Source organism: Harpia harpyja, chromosome 8, assembly GCF_026419915.1.
Source record: "Harpia harpyja isolate bHarHar1 chromosome 8, bHarHar1 primary haplotype, whole genome shotgun sequence".
Lineage (NCBI taxonomy): Eukaryota > Metazoa > Chordata > Aves > Accipitriformes > Accipitridae > Harpia > Harpia harpyja.
In genome coordinates, this window is record NC_068947.1 from 4,931,225 (window position 1) to 4,954,814 (window position 23,590).

At 36.4% G+C, this 23,590-nt stretch overlaps 1 protein-coding gene across 1 annotated transcript in view; it reads left to right on the forward strand.

Moving 5' to 3' along the window:
- IL1RAPL1 (interleukin 1 receptor accessory protein like 1) overlaps positions 1-23,590 on the forward strand; it is a 750,372-nt gene that overhangs the window by 455,496 nt on the left and 271,286 nt on the right. Inside the window, exons 4-5 of the mRNA XM_052794856.1 lie at positions 13,475-13,661; positions 15,701-15,854. Coding sequence (XP_052650816.1) covers positions 13,475-13,661; positions 15,701-15,854 — 341 coding nt within the window. The remainder of the gene's footprint in view (positions 1-13,474; positions 13,662-15,700; positions 15,855-23,590) is intronic.

A 23,590-nucleotide genomic window follows, 5' to 3' on the forward strand; every position in this document is an offset into this window, starting at 1 on the left:
ATCTAACAGTATTTGAGACTAAATGATAGGATCTGTCCTCCTTTAGCTCTAGTTGAGAACTGTAGGTTGCACTTGTGCTAATTCATCAAGCAAAGAGAGGGAACAAGGGAGAAGCCATTCAGCATCTTCTTTGTTTCCAATAATGCTTTCAGTTTTGGTACTATAAAAGCAGGCAGATTGCATTTGCAAAAGGGATGATTTGGTGGTAAAGATGTTCCAATATTTGATGACCTTCTGAGTCGTCAGGATGTAGTAACACTCAGTTGTTCCTGAACGCAGAACCCTGCACGGGCACAGCTGCTCGGGCATGCACTGTTGCACCAAATGGTAGACATCATTTTAAGGGCCTCTGGCTTCAGTAAGTAAGCATTTTTTTTCCATTCATTCTCATACCAACTGTTATTTTTTTCTGTCCCTTTCATATAAATTCTTGAAAAAGTATTTTCCTTTAAGAGTTGCCCTCCACCCCCTGCCAGTAAAAAAAAAAAAACCTAGAAAACAGGTGTTCCATGAATAATGATCTATGCAGATTTGCAGAAGAGGACCTGCGGGTCCTGGGGGAAACCAAGCTGAACATGAGCCAGCAATGTGCCCTTGCAGCAAAGAAGGTTAATGACAACCTGGGCTGTGTTAGACAAAGTATTGCCAGCAGGTCGAGGGAGGTGATCCTTCCCCTCTACTCAGCACTGGTGAGGCCACACCTGGAGTTCTGAGTCCAGTTGTGGGCTCCCCAGTACAAGAGAGGCATGGACAGACTGGGGAGAGTCCAATGAAGATGCACAGAGATGATTAAGAGACTGGAGCATCTCTCCTGTGAGCACAGGCTGAGAGCTGGGACTGTTTACCCTGGAGAAGAGAAGGCGCAGGGGGATCTCATCAACGTATATACATGTCTGAAGGGAGGGTGCAAAGAGGTTGGAGCCAGGCTCTTTCCACTGGTGCCCGGTGACTGGAAAAAGAGACAGTGGACACAAACTGAAACACAGGAGGCTCTTTCTGAACATTAGGAACCACTTTTTTTACTGTAAGGGCGACTGAGAGTTGGCGCAGATTTCCTAGGGAGGTTGTGGAGTCTCCATCCTCGGACATACTCAAAAGCCAGCTAGACAGGGTGCTGGACAACCATTTCTTGGTGGCCCTGCTTGAGCAGGGGGTTTGGACCAGGTGACATCAGAGGTCCCTTCCAACCTCAGCTGGTTTGTGATTCTGTGATTCTATAAATGAAAGAAATAGGAGGAATAGTAAAGCTCTGTTAACTTGTCATTTTCCAAAGAAGCCATGGTACTGCATTTCTGCTATTCTGACATGTGGTTCTAAGGAAGATATAAAATTTACTCTTCTTTATGACCATTGGTTTCCAAAAAAAAGCAATTGCCATAATCTTCTGAATTATGAGGAGATAGTCTACTAGAGGTGTTTCATGTTAGGTATTATCTCCCTGCTACAGTTTGTAGAAAATGAAAGGGATTTTCATCTATAAGAGCATACTTGCACAGCTCTTCATATTTCTATGTCCTTTGGGAATATACATTGATCTGCCGCAGAGAAAACATTTAGTATCATTCTGACACGTCTCCATTTTAGCGCTTTATGACTCACTGGCCCAAAATTTCTTCACTAACGAACCTGGGAAGCCTCACTGAAATGAGTAGCTAATTTAGCACTAAATTTGTAAGTAGCACTAAAATATTAAATGTACTATTAAATTCAGACTAGTGGTAATCCATATGGTACTCACCCTATATACTCTGTGAAGTACAAGGGGTTTTTTGATTCCCGTCCTTTTTAACCACCTCTAACATTTTTACCTGCAATCCATATGTAAGTGCTATTCTCTGAAGGAGTTCACATACCAAATATTTTAATAGAAATTTGTTTTAAAAACTGGGCTTTACTTGCAGTGAATAACATATAGGTATAGTACTAATATGCTTTAAAAACCTTTATATGATAACTTTCTTAAAACACATACTACTCTCTCTGATTAGTTTTACAGTTACTGGAATCCCTAATACACCCATATGACTGATTTATACATGTATATATATGTATAGACATGTAGAGAATAGGTATATATGTTGTAAGAATATGGGAGTTTTCCTTTAAACTTATCTGAAAGAAAGCTTTAATTTCAAATAAAATGTATTTGGATATATAGTCCTATAATGTAGTACAGAGTTACACTATAGGAATATTTAGATATTCCTGTACTGAAAGAGTACGGAATTTTTTTATTTTTTAATTTATCTGAAAGGAAGCTTTAATTTTAACAAATATGTTTTATGGGGAAATTAGTTAATTTTATGCAATTTTGCCTTCCATGTAATTGCCAGTAGAAGTTCTTAATTAAGATTATTGTCATAGTTCTGTTGAAGCATTTTGTACGAAGAAAGTGAGGTTTTATTAAAATGTGGAAATAAATGTCAGATTGATTCCAGCTCTCACAAAGGGATAAGTTTCGCTTAGACTTTAAAAAGACAGAGATCATACAGAAAAGTCAATAACATAAAAGTGTACACACATATATTTTTTTTTCTAGCTTACTCATAGAAGAAGCTTTAAGGTATTATAAGGATGAGAAAATTCAATTCCCTTTCTAAAGGCTAATTTGTATTTCATTTTTATTGTCCAGAACATCAATAAAAGGCCTTTCACATCAGTCAGTAGCTTTCCCTAACACAAGGAGAGCGTTACTCTAATGCAGTTAGACTTTGTACTTTGACATTCTCTTTTGGCAGGTTTGGAGAGGAGAAGGGGAAACTTGGGACGGCAGCATGTACCACTTGTGTCAGAAGAAAAAAAAATGTGAAAGTTTTGGTTTCCAAGGATGGAAGTGGGCACTAAAGCCAAACAATATTTTCTGGTGTGACTAATTCAAACATATTAAAACAAGTATCTTGCAGAGCATTGATATTCAAATAGTCCTAGAGGCTCGTGTGCCGTGGGTTATTTCATAGTATCAAGCACATAATTAGGTGACCCTTGAGGGAAGAAATCAGTGCTTATTTAATTCAGTTGAGGTCAAAAGCAGTTTTCAAACTGGGTTGGCCCCCCAGGGTGTGGAAGCAGGAGATAATTTCGAAGGCGCAGAGGAAAATTCCACCCGGCTTCTGTCTGTCTCCCTCCACTTTTCTTCACTCTTCCCCCGCTCCTGCAGCTCTTGCAGCCCCAGCACTTGCAGCTCTGTTGGCTCTGGAAGCTTTGTGGAAAAGGCAATCTGTGATTTCAGCTACCAGAGCCAGGGAGTGCGGGAGCCAGCCATCCCACAGTTTGGGAGGAAAAAAAAAAAAACCCACCACTACACACAACAAAAGGGAACCTTGCATAAAAAGTTAGAAAACTGCTATCCTGAACAAATGGGCCAGAAGCCACAGACTGCTGAGGGCATCAGACCCCGCCACCAAGAAGACCTCACTGCGTGGCAGCAATTCTGGCTGCAGTGGGGTACGTACGCTGGCCTTCCTCCCTCGCTCTGCGGCCCAAGACCTCAGGCGTGTCCTCAAACCACCCCGCTGGTATCTAAAGGCTTGAAAATTTTTTGTGTGAAAGTTTTAAACCTCACAAAGAGCCTTTGGAGCCACTGGCCAAGAGCGCAAGTAGCTTATCAATAATGTGGTTTTGTTTTTCTCTTGAATGGATGCTTTTCTCTCCAGCTTTCAGGCATCCAAACCACTCTAACAGAAGTTACTTGGACTGAAAAAGGACCAAATTGTGTCTACAAAACCATGTAAAACCTAATTAATGAAGTCAATAAAAGTTTCCCCCTGAAATGGGATGGACCATTTATAGAAAGTGGATTTTGACATCAGTGGCCAAGATTACTTAGTAAAACTTAAAATATTGTGAAGAAAAGACATTTCTCAGACTTTCTTTTTTAATGTCCAGTTTTGGAGGAGTTGGCAATAAAATTACTTTCCCAGCTCAGCTTGTATGATGAGGGGAAACATAACAGAGGTTTTTTTGCTTCCAGTTTGTTTACCCTGGTAAATAGCATAATACTGTAACATAAGTCAGTACAAATAACTGATCTATATTAATGCAAAACTTGCAATTTTTCTAGTAATGCTACTGAAAGGGTAAAAAAAGAATTTGCTGTCATGATGTACACTGAAAGAACATATCTACTCTGCTGCCAGTTAACTTCCCGATTAGTCATCGTGTTTAATATACCCTGCAAAACTCCAGTGTCACGACAGGCCATGTACTTCAAGTATGACATCCCTTGAAAATGAAGGAGAAATAAAGGGTATGCAGAGGAATGCAAAGACTTAAGACTGCCATCTTAAATGAAAAACATTATTAGAGGGTCTGGCTGCATTTGCGGGTATCGTTATTGTACGGCGGTTCCATTACACCTTATTTAGAACTGCAGAAAGATGTTGTTGTGCCTGGTGATCAATGCCAGGATCAACAGAGGTCTATCCACCCTCTTCATCTCTTCTTCAAGTGCTGCCTTTGTGTACTAGATAGTCTTATCCTCGACACCTTTGACGAGCGGAACTGCTTCTTCGCATTTAAAGCAAGTTGGCTGCAGCCTACAACGAAACAAAACAGGGGTTGGGTTAAAATCCCCTCTTCAGGAGGGTGGTGAGGACTTTTCCAAAGGGCACTTCTTTCTAGTCCCAGAGACAGCGTGTCTTCGGTATAAGCTACGCGCTATACTCGCCTGCGTTATCCTGCCGGTGAAGGATACGCATGGCAAAGCACGGGAGAGGACGAGTAACGGACAGAGTCCCAGTTTCCCTCCCGTCATGAATAGGGATGATGAGGGATGCTGCCTGGGGAGTGCCGAGCTGTATAAATCCACCGCCGAGCTCTCTGTGGTGAGGCTGAAGAGGAGATTGACAATTACCGGGTTTTATTCAGTGCAGGAAAAAAGCGGAGTTTCGTAAGAGTAACCCAACAGGCCCATTTTAGAGATGTATTTTATACAGAAATTATGCTTTAAGTGTCTAGTTCTCTAAGAAATTCCTTTAAATGTAGATGTCAATATTATAAGTGCTAAAATTTAGAGAAACTATTCTTGCTCTGTGTGTGTTCTCTTGTCTGTTTTCTCCCTTGTGTCTTCTCTTCCTCCTCCTCCTGTTTTTTCTCTCCGATAAGTTACCTGCTAATTTAATTTCTTTTTCAGATAAATTTGATTTAAATGGATTTGTTGTCTTAAAAAAAAAAAAAATCCCCAAACAGCTTCTTGCTTCTGGGTTTTGTATTTTGTATTGTTTAGATCTCATTTTTTTACTGCTTGAAAATCTATTGAATAAAATAGATAAATGAAAAGCTTCACTTATATGTAGGAAAAGGTTCTAGCTAATTTTACACTTCTGAACATTTGTGACTGGACAGAGTAGGGTACAATTAACTGACTGGCTTGTCAACTCTTCTTATTACCCTGTTCAGAAACAAACAAACAAACAACAGAACATCCCACCCCCCCCCAAAAGTATCATGTGATAAGTGAGTTAAGGCAGTTAGTTTACCCAATACAGGTTACCCAGTGCCATGTTTTCAAAGCAACCACATCACGGCAGATTGACTGAGAATAGACAAAATCTGAGATTAGACATCATGGGGGGGGGGGGGGGGGAGATCTTATTTTAATATTACGATTCTTTGTGACTCTGCCCCACAGGCTCTCAACTGCTATAACACAAATCTGTACATCAGTAGATGGTCAGTATTTCTGCTTTAGCCTCTTTTAAATTTAATGGTCCCATACAAATGTAGCAAGTCAGACAGAATTAGAGTTAGGATACATTTGTGTGTGTATGGAAAAGTTATTAATAATATTGTAGCATTTGAATGTAACTTAATTCAGATGAAATGGATCTCTTACTGCTTTAAATATAACTGCATTTGGTAACACGGTACAGGTATCACTAGTCAGTGGTAATTAATGAAAAAAACTATTAGTAATGTGTTATTAGTAATTACTAGTATTCTGTGATGATTCTCTTCATTATCTATCTGTATCAAAAATGAAATAAATTTCATTCAGATTGATTGTTCCTTCTCTTCCTGGACACAGAAATTAGCAACTTGGCTGAGTCTCTAGCATATTAATAACCATTAAACATTGAACATTATGGTGACTGTGAGACTTCTAGTAACTTTGTCACCTCCTCCTTTAGTTTGTTTTTATATAGAATTTACAATGGCTTTTAATTTTTTATGCGCTACATATTATAACACTATTATACACAAAATTGAGTATAACAGTAGGAATTAAAATACATGTGTCTTTTTTTTCTTTCCTAATGTAATAATTTGTTGTATTTTCATCTTGTGCAGATGTATTGACACTTTTGTATTGGATTAACTGATACCACATTGCACTATGTACATTAGTGTTAAAAAAAAAGTCTCGAGTAACATATTGTATCAAAACCACTAAGCTTTTTAATGTTACTGCCGATGAATATCTCGTCTGTGCCTGAGTGTATTTTTTATTTGTTTTTGATAGTTTGCTTACTATAATGATAGGGAAAGTAGAAACAGTTTTTTGCATGGTGGCAAGCCTATGAAAGTATTAATTTCAAAATGGTGTTGACACTACTGCAACAGTCAGTGCTAACCAGTGTTTATATTCAAGAGTTATTTTAGACCTCTCTTAAGCGTATGTAAGTGTACGAAAATGTAATTGCAACGTCTTATACGAAGGTCAGAAAAGTCTTGGAAATATTTGACATGGTAGAATTTAGAAATATAGGAATAATTTCCTTCCCTGATTTTTCTTGTGGTGATGCATAAGTTGCTGCCCCCCAGATGGTTTCCATGAGAGGGCAAAAAATACATACATACATCCCACATCCAGTGTTGTGGGATTCTGTATCTTCCAGTGGCATGGAAAACTCAGCAGCCTGGCAAAAGGTTAAGTATGAAGGTGATATGCAGAATGTTCCTGATCGCATACATTCAGTGGGCTCGCACGCAACACAGAAATGCAAGGCAAAGCCAAGTGAAAAAAACATACATGTCTTTTATATACCGCTCTCTTTTAAATTTTTTTCTTAACCTGGAAGTATAATGTTTACTATTGTCTATTGCCTGCCTGACAAAGAATTTAATATAGTGACTCAATATGTAATCTGTAAGAGATTTATTTCTACTATTTTATTGGTTATCTGCCTATTAATTTTTTATTTAAAAAAATAGTTTATAATGTTTTTTGATGGCTCGGAAGTTAATTTGTGGGGTCTTGTGTGTGTGTTTTTTCCTCCCTCCTACTGTTAAATGACAACAAATGCCATTTTTCTGGAGATATATATTTTTTTCTCTGCAAAGTGATAAATCCATCCCTTTTTCTTCTCTCTTCTGCTTCGTGTTTCACCAAGTTTAAAGGAGATGCTTTCCATGTAATCAATTCTTGTTTACAGGTGAAATATAGGATAGAATGAAAAATGCAGGTGAAAAAAACCCATGAAACCTCCTGAGAACTACAAAAAGGGGAAAAAAAATAGAAATCAGTTATAAGAGATTTTTATATACTTACCCTTAAAAAGAGAAGTGAGGTATATATTGAACATGAAGACAAGTTTCCTGTTTTTCTAGAAAAATATGGTTAATCCATATTCCTTGTATTCTTTCACATGGGGCAGAATGAGGCAATGTTAATTTTCAGCTGTGTGTGAAATTTGTCTTCACAGGCTGCCGTGAAGAATTTTCCAACATCCTGTCTTATTTATTTGTCAAGTTATTTCTCATGTCTTTCTTCTAAGAGTGAATTAATGTTATGTGTTATGTTGTTTAGTATTAGAGGAGAAGATTAATAACCTGATTTTATGAAGCAGAAAGATGTTTTTGTCGTGCCTTTGTAAATGCAAAGCATTTGGAAAACCCCAAAGAAATTAGAACAACCAACAAAGATAATCTGATCTTACTAGAGCAAACTCATTCTCAACTCAACTCTTTCTACTCCTAAAGTTCTACCTTCTTTAAGCTTCTCAAAGCTATTCTTTGTATAGACTTTTGTCTGAGGTTTGACAAGTTGATCTATGTCCATTCATGGATATTTTGGATTACAGTACAGACTTCTGCCTTTTTTCTTTAAAAAGAGAAAAAAAATCCGTTGGAAATAAGATTTTAGATGTATGCTTTTCATCATTTGTATGCTTTTATCATTTGTACTCAATAAGGAACCACTTCACAAGTATTTAAACAGGCAAGCTCTCAGCCTTGTATTAATCAGTGGAAGTTCTGTATTTGCAGGTCCATTCACCCTTCGTGATTCTTGCCAACAGCTCATATTTTCCTCTCTGCTACTTGATTGACTGATAGTGATCAAAAGTGTATCCTTTATGATATTCTCATAATCACAGTGCTTGATCAAAAGAAAAAATACCTAGATGCGAAATACATATGTCTTTGCCTTTCCAGATACGAAAAAATACTCAAAAGCTAAGACCTTGAAAATATTTAGAGAATATTACCTGTACATCCTGGTAGTCTATAGATCTTTGGGCGCTGTTGATTTCATAGCTATTTTGTGATGAACTTCACAAAAGTCTTTGTTTTGCTAGACACGAACAACAAGGGAGACAGATGATACTGTAGCAGGACAGTCCCACACTTTTCCACACAGTCTTTCCTGTAGGTGTTTTTTAGTTGTCTTTTTTTTCCTTTGTGTAGAGATCCACATGAATAAGGTGGGCCATGCTTCTAGACTACATACCTAAAATGCAAGATGCATTCCTTTGGTTTTGTTCTACTTTGACCATCTTTTCAATTAAGAAAAAAACGTGAAATGCATATGTGTATTTTCCAGCCTACATCTCAAAGAAACAACATCCCAGAGTGGATGTCAGTTCAAGCAGAGAAAAGAAACAGAGAAAGGAAAAGAAATATTTTTCTTCAAAATGTCAGAAGGTTCTTCAGCTCAGAAGCTCAGTTGAAGAAAACCTTTTGATAAAGTTATTGTTGATAATTATACTGATATTAAAGCATGGCTTATGTAGGTAGATGAAAAGCTTTACTCCACTGGCTCACTTTAATTTATAATTGCATAATATGAAGAATGAAGTTTTAAAATAGCAACAAGTACTGCAATTCCTTGAGCTGATGAATGTGTGATAGTCATAAAACAGTTTCAGTGGCTAATAATTATTTCAAGTTTTGTTTTGTAGAAATAGTTAATTGCAATGCTAAGTTTTTTGACACGCAGTCTACCTAATTAATTTAGTTGTAAGAGTGAAGTATTGCAGAGGCCCGTCTATTACAAATTGCTATAATTGCATTTAATTCAAGGAAAATATAGCTGTATATAGTAATTGAGAATCTCAGAAGACTGTAAATAAAAATTGATCTTATTTTAGAAACTACTAACTTGGGTCATGAATTAAGCAGCGTCTTCAGGGTGTTGACTTCTGGGTCACTGTCTGGAGAATTAAGAGACTTTGTAATGTGGCTGTATTTGTGGTTGTTTAACCTACATTTTCCTGCTTTTCGTCAAGATTTCCTCTTTACTCAGCTGTATTGTTGTTTTCTTTACAAGACTTTTCCATACTTCATGCTCTTCTGCAAACTTAACCGCGTTCTTTTAGTTTTCTATGTAGAGCTTTTCCGCTCTTCACTCTGTCACACTCTTCTCTATCACAGGGTGTGAATATCGAGGTATCTCATCTGACAGATATCCTATATATGAGTGTACATCTGTGACAGTTGCAGATCAACTAACATTAAGGTGATATAGGTACTGATGAACTGGTGAGGTGGATGTCATTTCAAGCAGAGAAAAGGGTAAAAAGCAGAAGTCTTCTGTTCTTATTTAAACAGGCTCGTGTTAGTCGGTGCTCTATATGCTTTCACATGGCTACTGTACAACCAAGAGGTGAAATAATATTAGATAAGAAAAGGTGAACCATTGGTTCAAGGGAACTGTGGAAAGCTGGGCATTAGAGCAACTACTCCTGGGATATAGAAGTCACGGAGAATTTAAGCCATTTATACACTTTTCTGTCCTATCGTTATCACAGGATTCAATCACACATCCATTGCTACTGGACTTTAAAATTTTAAGGATGATAAATGGCTACGAAAGTAAAAGACCTATAATGGAATCAATATATTTAGTAGATATGATTGCTATATTGGTTTTACTTATAGACTAGTAGTGTATAAATGACATGTTAGGGTGAAGATGACCGCGTGGGTCCATGTCAAACAATGGAGCACCCTCTGTCATACCATATGAAATAATTTTTATTCATCAGTGGTAGCAGGTGGATGAATATTTTCCTAGTCCTAATAAGCAACTTACACTTGTGGACAAGAATGAGGAAATACAGGGAGTTCTAGTACGCCCTCTACAATGTATTCATAACCTGTGTGATTTTAATTACCTGAATAGCTGTAGCAGATTTGAGTTTTTAGGCTTGTACTGCTTTGAAGTGTAGCTGCCTGGTGATAAAGATCCACAGTTTGGACCACGCTGGAGAGCAAAAGGAGAAAAACTGTTTGTAGCATTTGCTCTTAATAAGGAATGTAACATTGGGTTTCCATTGGTTTATAAAATTTCCTTCAATTCACGACATACTTTTTTGGTTTGTTTGATCTGGTGCCTCCAGTAAGAGACGTATGGAAAATTTTCTTAGTTCTAACACACGAACATTTTTTATCCTCTGCAGTATATGCATGCTTGCTGGAGGGCTCTGCTGCCTGCTACTTTTTCTGCTAGCTGAGGGGCTCCACATCTACTGTTTCCATCATGCTCCAGTTGTAATTAGCAATCTCACCTCCTCCTTCTTCATTCCCACCTAGGGACTGTTTAATTTTCTTTCTCTTTTTCTGTTCTGTGAGCCCATTAGCTTGGTTTCCTTTGCTCATACTGTTTGTGTTGCTCTACCTTTTGTATCATTCTTTTTGAGTTTTGTTTCATCCCAACAGCCTTGGTTTCTGATACAGAGTACGAGGTGAGTCAGGTTGACAGTGCAGTTAGTATTTAGAGTCACAATAAGAAAGTCTGTGTCACCGGGGGGCACCTGGAGCTTTAAGTTCTTTTGATGATACTTTGGGCTTTTGAGAGAAAATTCTGTTAGGGAACTCAGCTGGCAAAATATCCACCCAAAATGTTTCAGTACCTTATAGCTGACAGTTTAGAGCATAATTACCTTAAAGCTCAGCCAATTTGTGCTTCTGTCTGCAGGAGGCTTATATCCATATGATTCAAATCACAGACACACACAACTTTGAGTCATTAAATACCAACATCCTCTTCAAACAATGGGTTTAAACATTCTGAGAAATTTCCAAAATACCTCTCTTCTTACGGAGCAGGAAGCCTAAGCTGCATCTGGTAACGGATCTGCTGTTGCGATGGAAACTTGGATGTGCCTCAGAAGGAATTCTAGCTCTGGCAATTGACATTAACACTGTTGTAGAACAGAGCTCTTAGTAGACCAAAACATAAATCAGATTTTTTGGCCAATTCACTCTGAAAACTGAAGGAAGACAAAAAAACATATATGAAAATTTTACTTAGCTTGCTTCCTCAGAGAATGGGATGACAGTTAAGTGGGTTTTGTGTTTGGTTTTTTTTTTTTTTTTCCATCCCAGCTCCTTCGAGAAATTTTTAAATCATGAGATTCAGTAACATGAACACAACATAATGCTCAAACACATGGAAAGGAATAAAAGAGTACATTTAAATGTGCAAATTAAATAACCAATACCTCCCTATGTATTGGTCTCTGTCATCCAGTAATGGAATCCTCTCATCTAGTTATTGTACTCTTGACCCCCAGAGCTTGATGGTTTGTTTAGACCATCTTCTTATTTCCAAGGGATAAGTCTTTCAAGAACAGAGAAAGATTATTTTACTAATTTGGAAAAACTAGCTTGGATGATTTCTTATGATGTTTTCAAGCCATATAATAAATAAGTATTCCAAGTAGCACCTTAATGGAGGAATAACGTAATGTACAGTAATAAAATGTGTTCTTTAAAATACTGGATGTTTTTAAATTACATGTACAGGTAAGAATGGTGATCGGCTCTTAAACAGCTTAAAAGGAGCAAGAGTGATCCATATTCAGTGGATGCATTCTTTGCTTTGCATAAAGTTTAAACAACTTTATTTGCTTTATGCTGCCAGATTCTTGAATGGGGTAATAAATTATACTTACAGCTTCATTATAAGGGATTAATTTTGTGTTTGTTTTCCTTACAAGTCCATGAATTAGCTGCATAACTAAGGGTCATTCTGTTCCAGATTTTACATTTCTAAGAATATTCTCTAATTTGATAGTTACTTATATATCTTCCTTTTCAGGTTTACATTTTCTCTAGAAAATGAGGCTATAGAGTTCTTTGAATGAAATTCCTCGTATTCTTTGTCCTTACGCATTTCTATCCCCTCTTCTTGAACAGAAAAAGAAACAGATATTAAGAAATCTAAAGAGAATGAGAAAATGTAGCCGTCTTTGATATTCTGCCATGTCCAATACACATGAGAGTGTTGTAAATCAGCAATCAGCTCATAGAGTCTGAGAATGGAAACAAGAAAATGAATGTTTCCTCAGTGCTCTCTGCAGGATCCTCTTTCAGCAGATCAGGGGTCAAATGCATTTACAAAACAGTAGGAGAGAAATCTTGCATTGTCGCAGTGTGTTCCTGGGGAGAACTCAACTTTACACACTCATTTGCTGCCCACCTGGAAACTCCAACGGGGGGGGGGAAATCATTTCAAGTAATTTTGTCTTTGAGCCTAATTAAAGTGCATAGTGAAATTTGGGAAGGCAGGCAATGGTCCCTCATCTCTGGCTGCCTGGCATATCAACATCCAGCAGCAGAAGAAGTAATAAGTTTCAGGAGAGAGCCCAAACTAATGAAGGCTGTAGGTGATGCAGAAGCAACATTTTGGCCTGGGAGTATGGGGATTGAAGGCTAAGGTAAACAAGTTAGCAGTCCGATAGGTTAAAACATCCTTTTTTCTGTAATTGGAAGAGTCACAAGATTCATTTTAATTAAAGGCTGCAAAAAAGTTTCCACTTCCACTTTAAAGCATGCTCAGATCTGATGAATAGGTGGCTCTTGGTGTGGTGCTCGAGTTCGGATTTGGCATTTGCTCGTGGTACTACAACGTGATCTGTTCGCCCCTGAGAGCTGTCGGAATGGTGTCTGTCGGGATGTTGGTTGTCTAATTTCACTGATAAGTACATGGAGCTTTTATTGCGTATTTACTTTTGGGGAAATTGTTCTCAAATACACAGTAAGGACAGTAATGTTAGGAGGGGTGTGATGAAAAGGAGAGATAAACCTGTAGTCGTAGAGTAAGGCTGATCAACGCCTTCTAAATATTGTAGTTAGTGGCTGAGAAAGAAGTAAAATTATGAGCAGCTATAAAATACACACAAAATACAGTGTCTTATTTTCTGTCTTTTGCTTGTGAATGAAAATAATGACTTAAAAATAATGTCATGTACATTGGCATTTATTATTTTTTTCATATTGGACTTTTTTTTCTATTTTTATTGCATTACAGAAACTCAACTTACTGTATGAAAGTGTCCATTTCACTGACAGTGGGTGAAAATGACACCGGACTCTGCTACAATTCAAAGATGAAATATTTTGAAAAAGCTGAACTTAGCAAAAGCAAGGAAATCTCATGCCCTGAAATTGAGGATTTTTTATTTCCATTTAGGGAGCCTGAAATTCTGTGGTATAAGGTAAGGAATGCAAAAGATTTTCTCCTTCAACAAGATGTTATGCAATGTTCTTATGTTTTTTATGATCTATATATGATATGAAGTTTGGATTGTTTTAAAATGTGTTAAGAACAGACAACAGAATCAAGAATAGAAAAGAATGAACTGAGACAGAGATTCAAATGCTTCCTTTAGTAAACTTTAGAGCTGGTATTTTCTTAATATCCATTTATGGATGTCACAAAGAATTGGCAGCTTTCTGCTAACAAGAGGGCTAAAAAAGAAAAGTGTTACCAGTCTGGTTTGATATGCTAAGGTAAAGGCATGTAAGCTACTTATACAGCAACTGCTTGTGCTATACCAGGCTAAAGAGTGTGTTTCTGAAAACTCAGACGTAAACTCTATTTGGAAAAATATAAATAGGATAGCTATGCCTGCTATTATCTGAATGAATGGCTTAATTTTGCAGCATGAAATTCAGCAAAGACTTCCAAAACTTTGGTCTTTACACGTTAGGTTTTACTTTCAAATGTAATTTCATTGGTTTTATCAATAACTTTATTTCAATATTGTGTACTGATTTCCAGACCATTACTTAAGGGCCAAGTTCTTGCAAATAGTGCTGCCTCTGGGCAGCACACTAGAACTTCCCTGGACAGCAGCTTGAGCTCTGCATTTCTTACCACGTGCAGGAAATACTCAGTACTTTAGTACTTAATGCACACAATTTAAAGTCCCCAAACAGTTCAGTAAATCTGAAATTTAGGTTCTGTGTATTTTGTCTACACAGGCGTCTACAGATGTCTGCGTATATAGGAAGTCCTAGTTTAAGTATGTGCTGGTATGCATTTGAATTATTTTTTAGGAGTCTGATAATTTACCTGATAACATAAATGTTTTTAAATACGGTACACAAGACTATGCTATCTAATAAGTAAAAACTTGTGGCCTAGAAGGATTCTGGCCAAATTAACTGACAGCATGTCTAAGATAGGAGGTGTGTAACCAATTATTTGCTTACACTCATCTTGGATTTTGTGTTTGTAATACAATCTATACCTGAAGTTTTATCAAATTTAAAACTATCACTGGCTTCTTAAACAAGAGCTCAAAAGATTGGCTTTTTAAGAGTCATTGACAGCATGTGCGTGAATGAACTCAAACAACCTCTTATACTTTAATATTTTTTAAAAAGCCCTTACTGTATAAACAATGAGTATGCTAAGGTAATCAAGTAAAATATTTTGTGACAGTCAATCGAAAGACTTTTCTTATGAAAAGCACCAATCCCTTTTTCTGATAGCTTATAAATAAATCGGTTTGCAATACAAAAATAATTAGAAAACCTAGAAACACTAAAAATATTCAAAGTTATTTCAAATAGTACCTAGGTTTAATTAGGTGAAAATAAGTTAATCATTTTAGGGACCTAAGAAACATGCATGCAAAAATGTATATCCTCTATTATAGCATAAAGAGTAATGTGTTGGTAGTAATAATTGAAATATTAACTCATTTTTTATAGATACAAACCTCACCTTTTACTAAGAGTTCAGAGAGCTTTGATTCTAAGATGTTTTTAGAAAGAGATATATGACATCCTCATTTCTCCTCATTCTCATCTTCTTCTGTTTCTCTACATTTTTTAATTATAATTTTTTAAAAAAATAGATTTTAAAAAAAATTTCTCCCCTGCAACCTGTAGCTACTGGTAATATAACGGTCATGGATCATGGACATAAGTGTAATGGCAAATAAGTAAATGAAATAGGAGCCCCTCAGCAAACCAGTGGCAAAAGAAAACCACCAAAGGAATCAACTCCTCTTCTTTTTCTTGTCAGAGGGCAAATATTAAGTCAGCTGATAAAATTCTATAGCCTTTTTTCTTTCTTTTTAATCAACACTGAACTGAACTGGATTTTTAGGTATTTAATCTCTGCAAAGTTCATAAGTAGCCTGGGCTCTTGCCTAGCTGCCTGGGCTTTGAGCAGCATTGTCAACAGTGGACCAATTTAAGTGTAAGAACACAGTCACTGACGTGTTATATTATCTTTAAACAGGAATGCAAGTCAAAGACATGGAGATCAAGTATTGTGTTTAAAAAGGACACTCTTGTCATTCGGGAAGTTAGAGAGGATGACATTGGAAATTACACTTGTGAGTTAAAATATGGATACTTTGTTGTCAGAAGAACTACGGAATTAACCGTTACAGGTAATTACAGGCTCTTGCTATCTCTCATATTTAGAACAAACATTGAATATTGCGATTTGAGTTGTGGTTATTTGAGTCACTATACCTACGTAAACCACTTTGCTGTGCGCCTAGGTATGAACAGTTGATACATTAAAGCTGTCCTGAATACTTCACAGTAGTACGTGTAACATTGTGAAGAAGGCTGAGTTTTGGTCTATTCCAAAAGCTTGTGGATAGGTCTTGGTTTTGAATGGAAAATGTGGTCAAGGAACAGGCAACTTCAGCAAGCACTACCTCTAACAGAAAAAAAGATCATTAAGTCTATCACAGTTCTTCATGTGCTTAAATACCATGGGACATAAGAATAGCTGTAGCTACAACCCCATAGCAGTAGCTGTAGCCCAGTGAGACCATTGCACCTGGGTGACAGGTATGGAGGGGTTAGTGTTTGAGCAGCGCACCACTGAAGGATGGTAGCATTTTTCCTCTGGTATTGTCTCCCAGCTTTCTGGAGCTTATAGTTGAAGAACTTCCTGATCTCAATCGTCATGTGCTGTGGTTACCAAATAACCTATTTTCCATTAGTCTGATTATTGTTTTTTTAATCCATTTATTCTTGGCTTCAAAAACGTTTTGAAGTATCAAGTTCCACAGAGTCATTATGGAACATAATTAAACTCTACAATTTAGGAAACAGCAATTGAAGAAGATGCATTTAATAAAATCTGCATTTAAAACTACCATGTCAATATGTAAAATCCATCACAGATGTAAACAAAATATATACTGTAATAGTAATGTCCGGAGCGGCAGAACGGTATGAAGAATGCTCCATTAAATTTCCAGTTCCTCGCCAGACCTCTAACCTCTGTTTTGCAAACATGTGAAGCATATAGCTGAACATATACCTAAGGTAGAAAATTAGCCTCTAGGATTGTAGGATGACATTGGAGTACATTGTGATCTATGTAATGTAGTGTAGTTCCACAGTATATTCCCTAAAAGAAGGCAGAAACAGAATTTTCCTAGCAAACTGGAGGTGAACTAGATCCATATGGCTGATAAAAGATGCTTGCATATATAAGTTCTTGCACCTTCAAAATACCTAATAAACCGAGAAACAAATCTTAGAAAAGGAGTTTTGTGGGCTTTTCTTGTTCCTTTTTAGAAATATATTGCACACCAACAATTAGTAACAGCACTTATGTTGTGCATTAGGCTGAATTGCAAGTTTCCTTTTATGGTGAAAAGTTTGCTTTCTATTTTGATGTATCCCATTTGCCTTCTACATTATCACAAATTATAGTGAATTATGGTTTGTAATTTTCTGTAGTAGATTAGTCTGGAAATCATATTGTTTATGTTGTTTTGAGAGAATTCAAGTAATCAATCATATTTATTTAAGCTCAAAATCCAGGATCTCTTAATAATTCTTCTTTTGTATGGAATTGATTTATTTGATCAGTACAGACAGGCAATTACTGTCTAGTGATTAACCTCACAGTAAACATCCATATACTCTGTTTGATTGACTCTCATATGAAGAAAGCAGAGACAAAGTGTTCAAGAATTTGATTTATACCAGGAGGTTGTCAATTATCTTTTTAATATCTGATGTATGGATTCAAAGAGTACATATTCCCTCAGTCCTCAGGTGATCCCTTCTGTCCCTATGGTTGGTGCTCCACTGCACAACAGTATTTCAAACAGGCTCAGACTGACGGAAAGGAGAAAGAAAAAAGCATTGGAACCAGATGCATGTTACTATTTGTAGTAATAGTTTAAAAAAATGTAATTCATCACTTGTGGTGTAGGTAGGAGTTCAGTATTTAATGTTTAACTAGACAGAGACAGAAAGAGACTTGGCTGATTATGATGTGCTAAAAATGAATGAATGCATACGGAGGGAATTATTCAGTTTCCACCTCTGCAAACCCCGGCAGATATAAGGACAACCTCCAAATTAGTAAACTGCTTGGGTAGTACTGTAGGTCTTCATATCATCTTTATAATATTATGTGAGTAAACAGAGCAAACAGGTTTACTCATAGTACTGCTAATTTTATACTACATCTGTATCGATGTCTTGATAAGACTTTTAATCAATGCTTTATAGGAAGAGATTCACGCTTTAGGTGCCTCTCTTACGCTTTCTCTGTGAGCTGAAAAACAATTTGAGTTGCCCTGGACATACATTGAGGAATATATAGAATAAATGGGGCTTGGAAGGGACTGTTTGTTTCTTTTCAAAAAGGAATTAAACTTTAATTCAGGAACTCTGAAATAAATGTTGCAAATGTCAAATTAAAAGTAGAAAATTGAATTGATAGTTGATTGCTTTACTGTATTAATGAAAACATAATTAATTGAAACAAAGGAACGATGTATCTTTCTGATGTACAGTCTCCAACATGTCTCCAGGCAGTGTCCATAAATGATGACTTTTGTGTGAACCATTGCTAAGAACAAATTCCATCGATAAATCCCAGCTCCACAGGAAGGGAAAAAATTATTTCTAAGATATTTGAAATTTCTCTGCCAAACATACTTTTAGTTAGAATAAATGAAATTCAAAAATATGAGTAAGAATTACCAATTTGCCTCAGACTTGTCAGAACATATGGGAAGTTGTAATCTGTTTATCAACTTGTAATGTGTTTATCAGAATGGGATTTATGAAAAATAACTCTCCGTATTCATTAGCATTACCTTGTGTGGTAATGGTGGGTGCGCCAGCATCGCACCCCCATGATCAGAAAACACAGTCACTTATTTTTTTCCATTTTCTGTGTGCTATGTTTCCATGTATGTGTTTAAGTAAAATTGGAATTTGGACTTTCTACATTTCTTTCCTGGAATGTACTGCCTTTCCTCTAGAAACAGAAAAAACCTCACCTCTGCTGCAAGAAATCCTTGAGCCAGATGTTACATAGGTACACATTTGTAGTAGTCCATAGAAGGTGAATATCTGTCTAGTAAGAAATCAAACGGTTAATTATTTTGCTAAGAAATCACAGGTATCTGGTTGTTGACATAAGAGGATTCAGCGTGTTAAGCAGAGAGTAGATCTAGATTAAAGCAGTGTTCTTGTCCTTTCTTCTACCTAGTAGAGGCAAGGAGAAACACGCAGAATATCCAGAGAGTAGAGTTACACAATCATAGGAATACTTTCCAGTTACCTAAAATTTTCTTCTTCCTTTGGCTCTCCAAAATTCAGATTGGAATAAACAAGATAAAAATGATGATTTTGGAAAGTAGGATTGTTTCAGTGCATAGCCTTTCTCTGAGCAATTTTTACTGAAATCTTCCCTTCAGATTGGAAACTAAGTTTGGGCCCAGGCAGTCATTTGTACAAATGTCTCAAAGGTATTTATTGTAAACAGCCTTTTTTGCAAATGATAATTTAGGTTTTCTATAAATGAAATCAAAAGAAAAAACTATTAAGACCTCCTGAGAATGATCCTTTGCTGAATTTCTAGGGTAGGAGAGATGCTAAACCTTTCTCTCACAGACTTCTTGTGCTACTTTATGCAAATAATATATTTGTTCTTTGTTTCAAATACACACAAGTTTGAATCTCCAATTCTAAAGTCATGGGCACCATAGATCTAGCTGAATTAGAATGTCAGCCCTAATACGGAGGTGACATACACACATTACCTGTGAGGAATGTATCCCTTAAGTATGTTGAAAGTACACTAACGTTCAGAGTAACCTGAAGTTCCTGGTGATTTTTAAGACAGAAGTGGGTTGCCCTTTTAATAAAAAAAGGAAGAATAACATAAATCTTACTGGAGAAGAAAAGATAGGAGGTCTTCGGACAATATGAGAAAGGACAGAAATAGTTTCTTGACCTTAGAAACAGTCATAAAAAGCTCTCTTTCTAGCATTACGCATAGGAATTAGAGTAGAAGGTAGAACATCTTCACAAGAGTTTGTCGGAAGAAAAGGGCCATATGTATAAGCAGTTGCAATACCGTAAGTTAAGTAGCAGCTCCTGGATTACTTCAGGCAGCGTGAGCCAGCAATGACATTGGTGGGAAGAGGCAGCAACCTGCCTTCCTCACCTCTTCTTCTCTCCAGAAGATGACTAACTTCAGGATCCCCGTTATTTTTCTATGCAATGCACTTTGGCAGCCTTGCTGTCTTCTATAGGGAAACCATTGCTGCTATTACAGACTATTGAACTACAGATATAATTACATACGCACGTTATTTTCAATACTGATGTTGTGTATGCTTGTTATGATAACCTCAGTAGTTTACGCCTTACGTACCTCTGTGCCTCATAGTGAAATATGGACTAGCTCATATTCTGATTTAGAAATAAAGTTAAAAAAAAAATTAAAAAAAAGAAGGAAATTCACGCATTTTGAAAAAGGCCAAACTCACTTTATAGATGGTATCCATCTCATCTAAGTATAGCTGTTGAAAAATCCCTAAGCCACGGAAAAAGATGATTTCCCATCCTTTTAAAGAATGAGGAAACAAATTGCCCTTTCTTAGCTTAAATTGTAAGCACTGAATGTCACCTTAGGTACATCTTTGAAGTAACAACAATATTTACTGCTTCCATTTTTGGTTTGATGAAAAACGTCTTGTTAGTGGCAGCAACATTGCACTAACATTTCTAAATAATACACAAAATCTTCAAATGTTATGTACCAATTCCTTACCAAGAATAAGTACATACTTTACTTCTTTTCCAGAGTACGATTTCTTCTTATAATATGGGTGTATCCTTCAGGTTTTTATTAGGATAATTGTTTTTGCTTTGATTTTAACATTGTTTGGAAGATCTGTATCTCACACTGAAAATAAATTATCATCTAAGTGATTTGAATCAATTTCCTTATTGTTCTGAGATCTGACTTAGAAATTATCTGCTTTGCAAAATACAAACTATTCACTGATTATTCTAGCTTGTAACTAATGAAAATATTCACATAAACAGCGTAATTGGTAGTTCTTGGTTTGCGGTTATATAATTACATGTTCTAAAAAGTCCTGCAATGTACAAAGATATTTGTAGACATTTATACCTTCAGAATGGTCAGATTAACAGTTTTTTCTTTTATATGTGGAATTTTAATTAAGGCATACCTGCTCTCTGCGACATACTTAATTAAGTGTACGTTCAGACTTCGGAAAGAATCATATTTTAACTGCATAGTATTAATTTAGTCATAGTGCACAACATGGGTCAAAAATATTTTCCAGCAGTGATTTCTTTTAATTAAATGTTAGGTTTAATAATATTCTTTTTGTTACTTATAGTACCAAGATATTTGCAAGCACAAGCTCTTTCTGCTTTTGCAGAATTTCATTCAGGTCCAATGAAGACCAGCTTGGGTCTAAGAGAGAGAGTATATGTGTCCCCACTGCAATATCAAATAGTTCTCCATGATGAACATCAAAAAGCAAACAGACCCCATCAGCCTTGCAGTTGGAGCATTACTTATTCAATTCCTCCATGACTTTTTTAGTTTTAAATATTAAAATATTGTTTCCATTCTGTTAAAAGTAAGAAGCCCTTACACCTCACAGATGGAACCAGAGCTAGTCAGTAGGTTCTTACTCATGAAGCCTTTCCTCAGAGATACCCTTTATTGTCTTTATTCATTGATCAGTCCCCTTAAAATCCCCTTGAAAACAACTCCTGCTGGAATGAGCATGATTTTAGATTTAGATATTTGAGCATGTTCACAGTCAAGCTATAGCAATACTAAATTTAATGTAAATTGATACAAGTCTTCTTATTTAAATTTAGCCTGCTTGGTTTAAAATATTTCTGTAATAATCTTGAAAGTGCCAGTTTACTCTTTTCCATCTGCTACCCCTGACTTTTTTCATCCTTAGGGTTTTAGGCAAAAAAAAGGAATGTAATTTGTCTGTTTCACAGTTCTACAGTAGTTGACTCTGTAGTGTTGCTTAGAGGTTGGGATTTGTTGAATACGCTTTGTCTCTTTTGCTTTCTGACAGAATTAGTCTTCACCGGCATAGTAGAAAATCTTAAATGACTATATGTACGTACGTATTTTTAGTGCTGAAAAGTCTACTGCGAAAATAAATAGTACGAAGAAATAATTATAATTAAATTATATACCTAGCCTCACAGCTCTCTACTTTTGGATCTTATATACGTGGCCAGTCACCATATTTCGTGAAGAAAAAAAAAAAGGTGGGGGGAACTTTGGAGGTTTTAGCCTGCTTTAAGTGGTCTGTATTCTAACTGTGTGAGACAAAATGTGCACCCTTTTTTTCCCCCAAATGTTGGCTTTAATTCTTTCCAGTTCTGCTCTTTCTCACTGAACACATTGGAATGCAGAAAGGTGCTGCAAAAAGCATGTACCTCTTTATTTTTAGCAGGTGCTAAGTGAGAAAAGTGTTAAAGAACAAAGAGGGTTGTTTTCCAAGCATTTAGAGCTTGGGAACAGACTGCTTGGTTTCTGCAGTTAATGACAGGGATGAACCATTTTCAATGCACCCAGCCCCTCCTTGCTTCAGCTGATCCTAATAATTATCAGAGCTGATGCTCATTCCTTTTGTTCGTCATGAATTTAATTCAACTCCAGAACATACTCAGATAGAAATACTATTTACCGTTATTCTGTGCAAAGACTAATAAAATATAAAGCAAATAATAGACTCATTATGAAAGGAGCATGTTCAAAATACCAACCTAGCATTTCTATAATACATAAAATCCTGTAGGTTTAACAAATTTGTGGCTGAAGAGTGGGTTGGAGGGGGTTTTTTTAATTAGAATTGAGTGATCTTCTTTTATAGTACAATCATTTTTGTATGGCTGAAAACAAGGGTCTGAATTACTCTCCTGTGTGCATTTAAGTAATAATAATCAGAATGCTATGTAGAGATTTGATTAAAACATTTTCTATAAATGTTCATTTAACATATTCATTGCAAATGGGTTTAGTGGGTTATGCAAAACCAGCCTTATATGAAGACAGCAACGAGCAAGGCTTGATGTATTTTACCTCAAAGTAAGTGCAAATGATGTCATGTACTGTATGTTATAGGTTGAAATTATGAATTAGAAAACCAACTTCAGCAGCTGAGCAAAAGAACGGATGCAAAAGGTAAAGGGAGACAGACTCCCAGCTCTATTTTAAACCTTGCTGCTGGTGACCTTCTGACATTTCTACCTTTGTGATATGCTAAATTAGGGTGCTCACAAAGGCCAACTTTAATAATTGGAGATTTTTCCTATCTGTGGTCACTGGAGAGAGAGAAGCTCCTCCAGACAGTAATTCAGAGAAGTAGACAGAGTTCGGTGGTCAGAACTTATTTTATAAAAGAGTCTCTATGGGCTTTAGAAGGAGTAGAGTTTCCTCTGGCTAAATTAGATCTGATGAATAACTTGTTCCTTTTGGGTGACACGTTTACATGCTCATCATTCTGGACAAAGTCCTAATTCATGCATAATATACCTTCTATAACATTCTTTCCTTCTTAGTTGCTATCTTTTTCTGTTATTTATCAAGAAATGCTCCAGGACATGGCCACTATTGCTGAGTTTTCTTATTTTACTAATGCTTTTTGTACAAGTACACCATATTTTGCACTTCCCTTGCTATAACCTGGGTTTTCCTCCCTACCTGATAGTGTATCTTCAGAAGAGGAGGTGATCAGTCTCTTGTGGCTTTTTGTGTGGATAATGTAAAAATAAAACATTAGTTATAAAACCCTAAGATATATTAGAAAGTTTTGGGTTTAGTACATTACAGTAAATT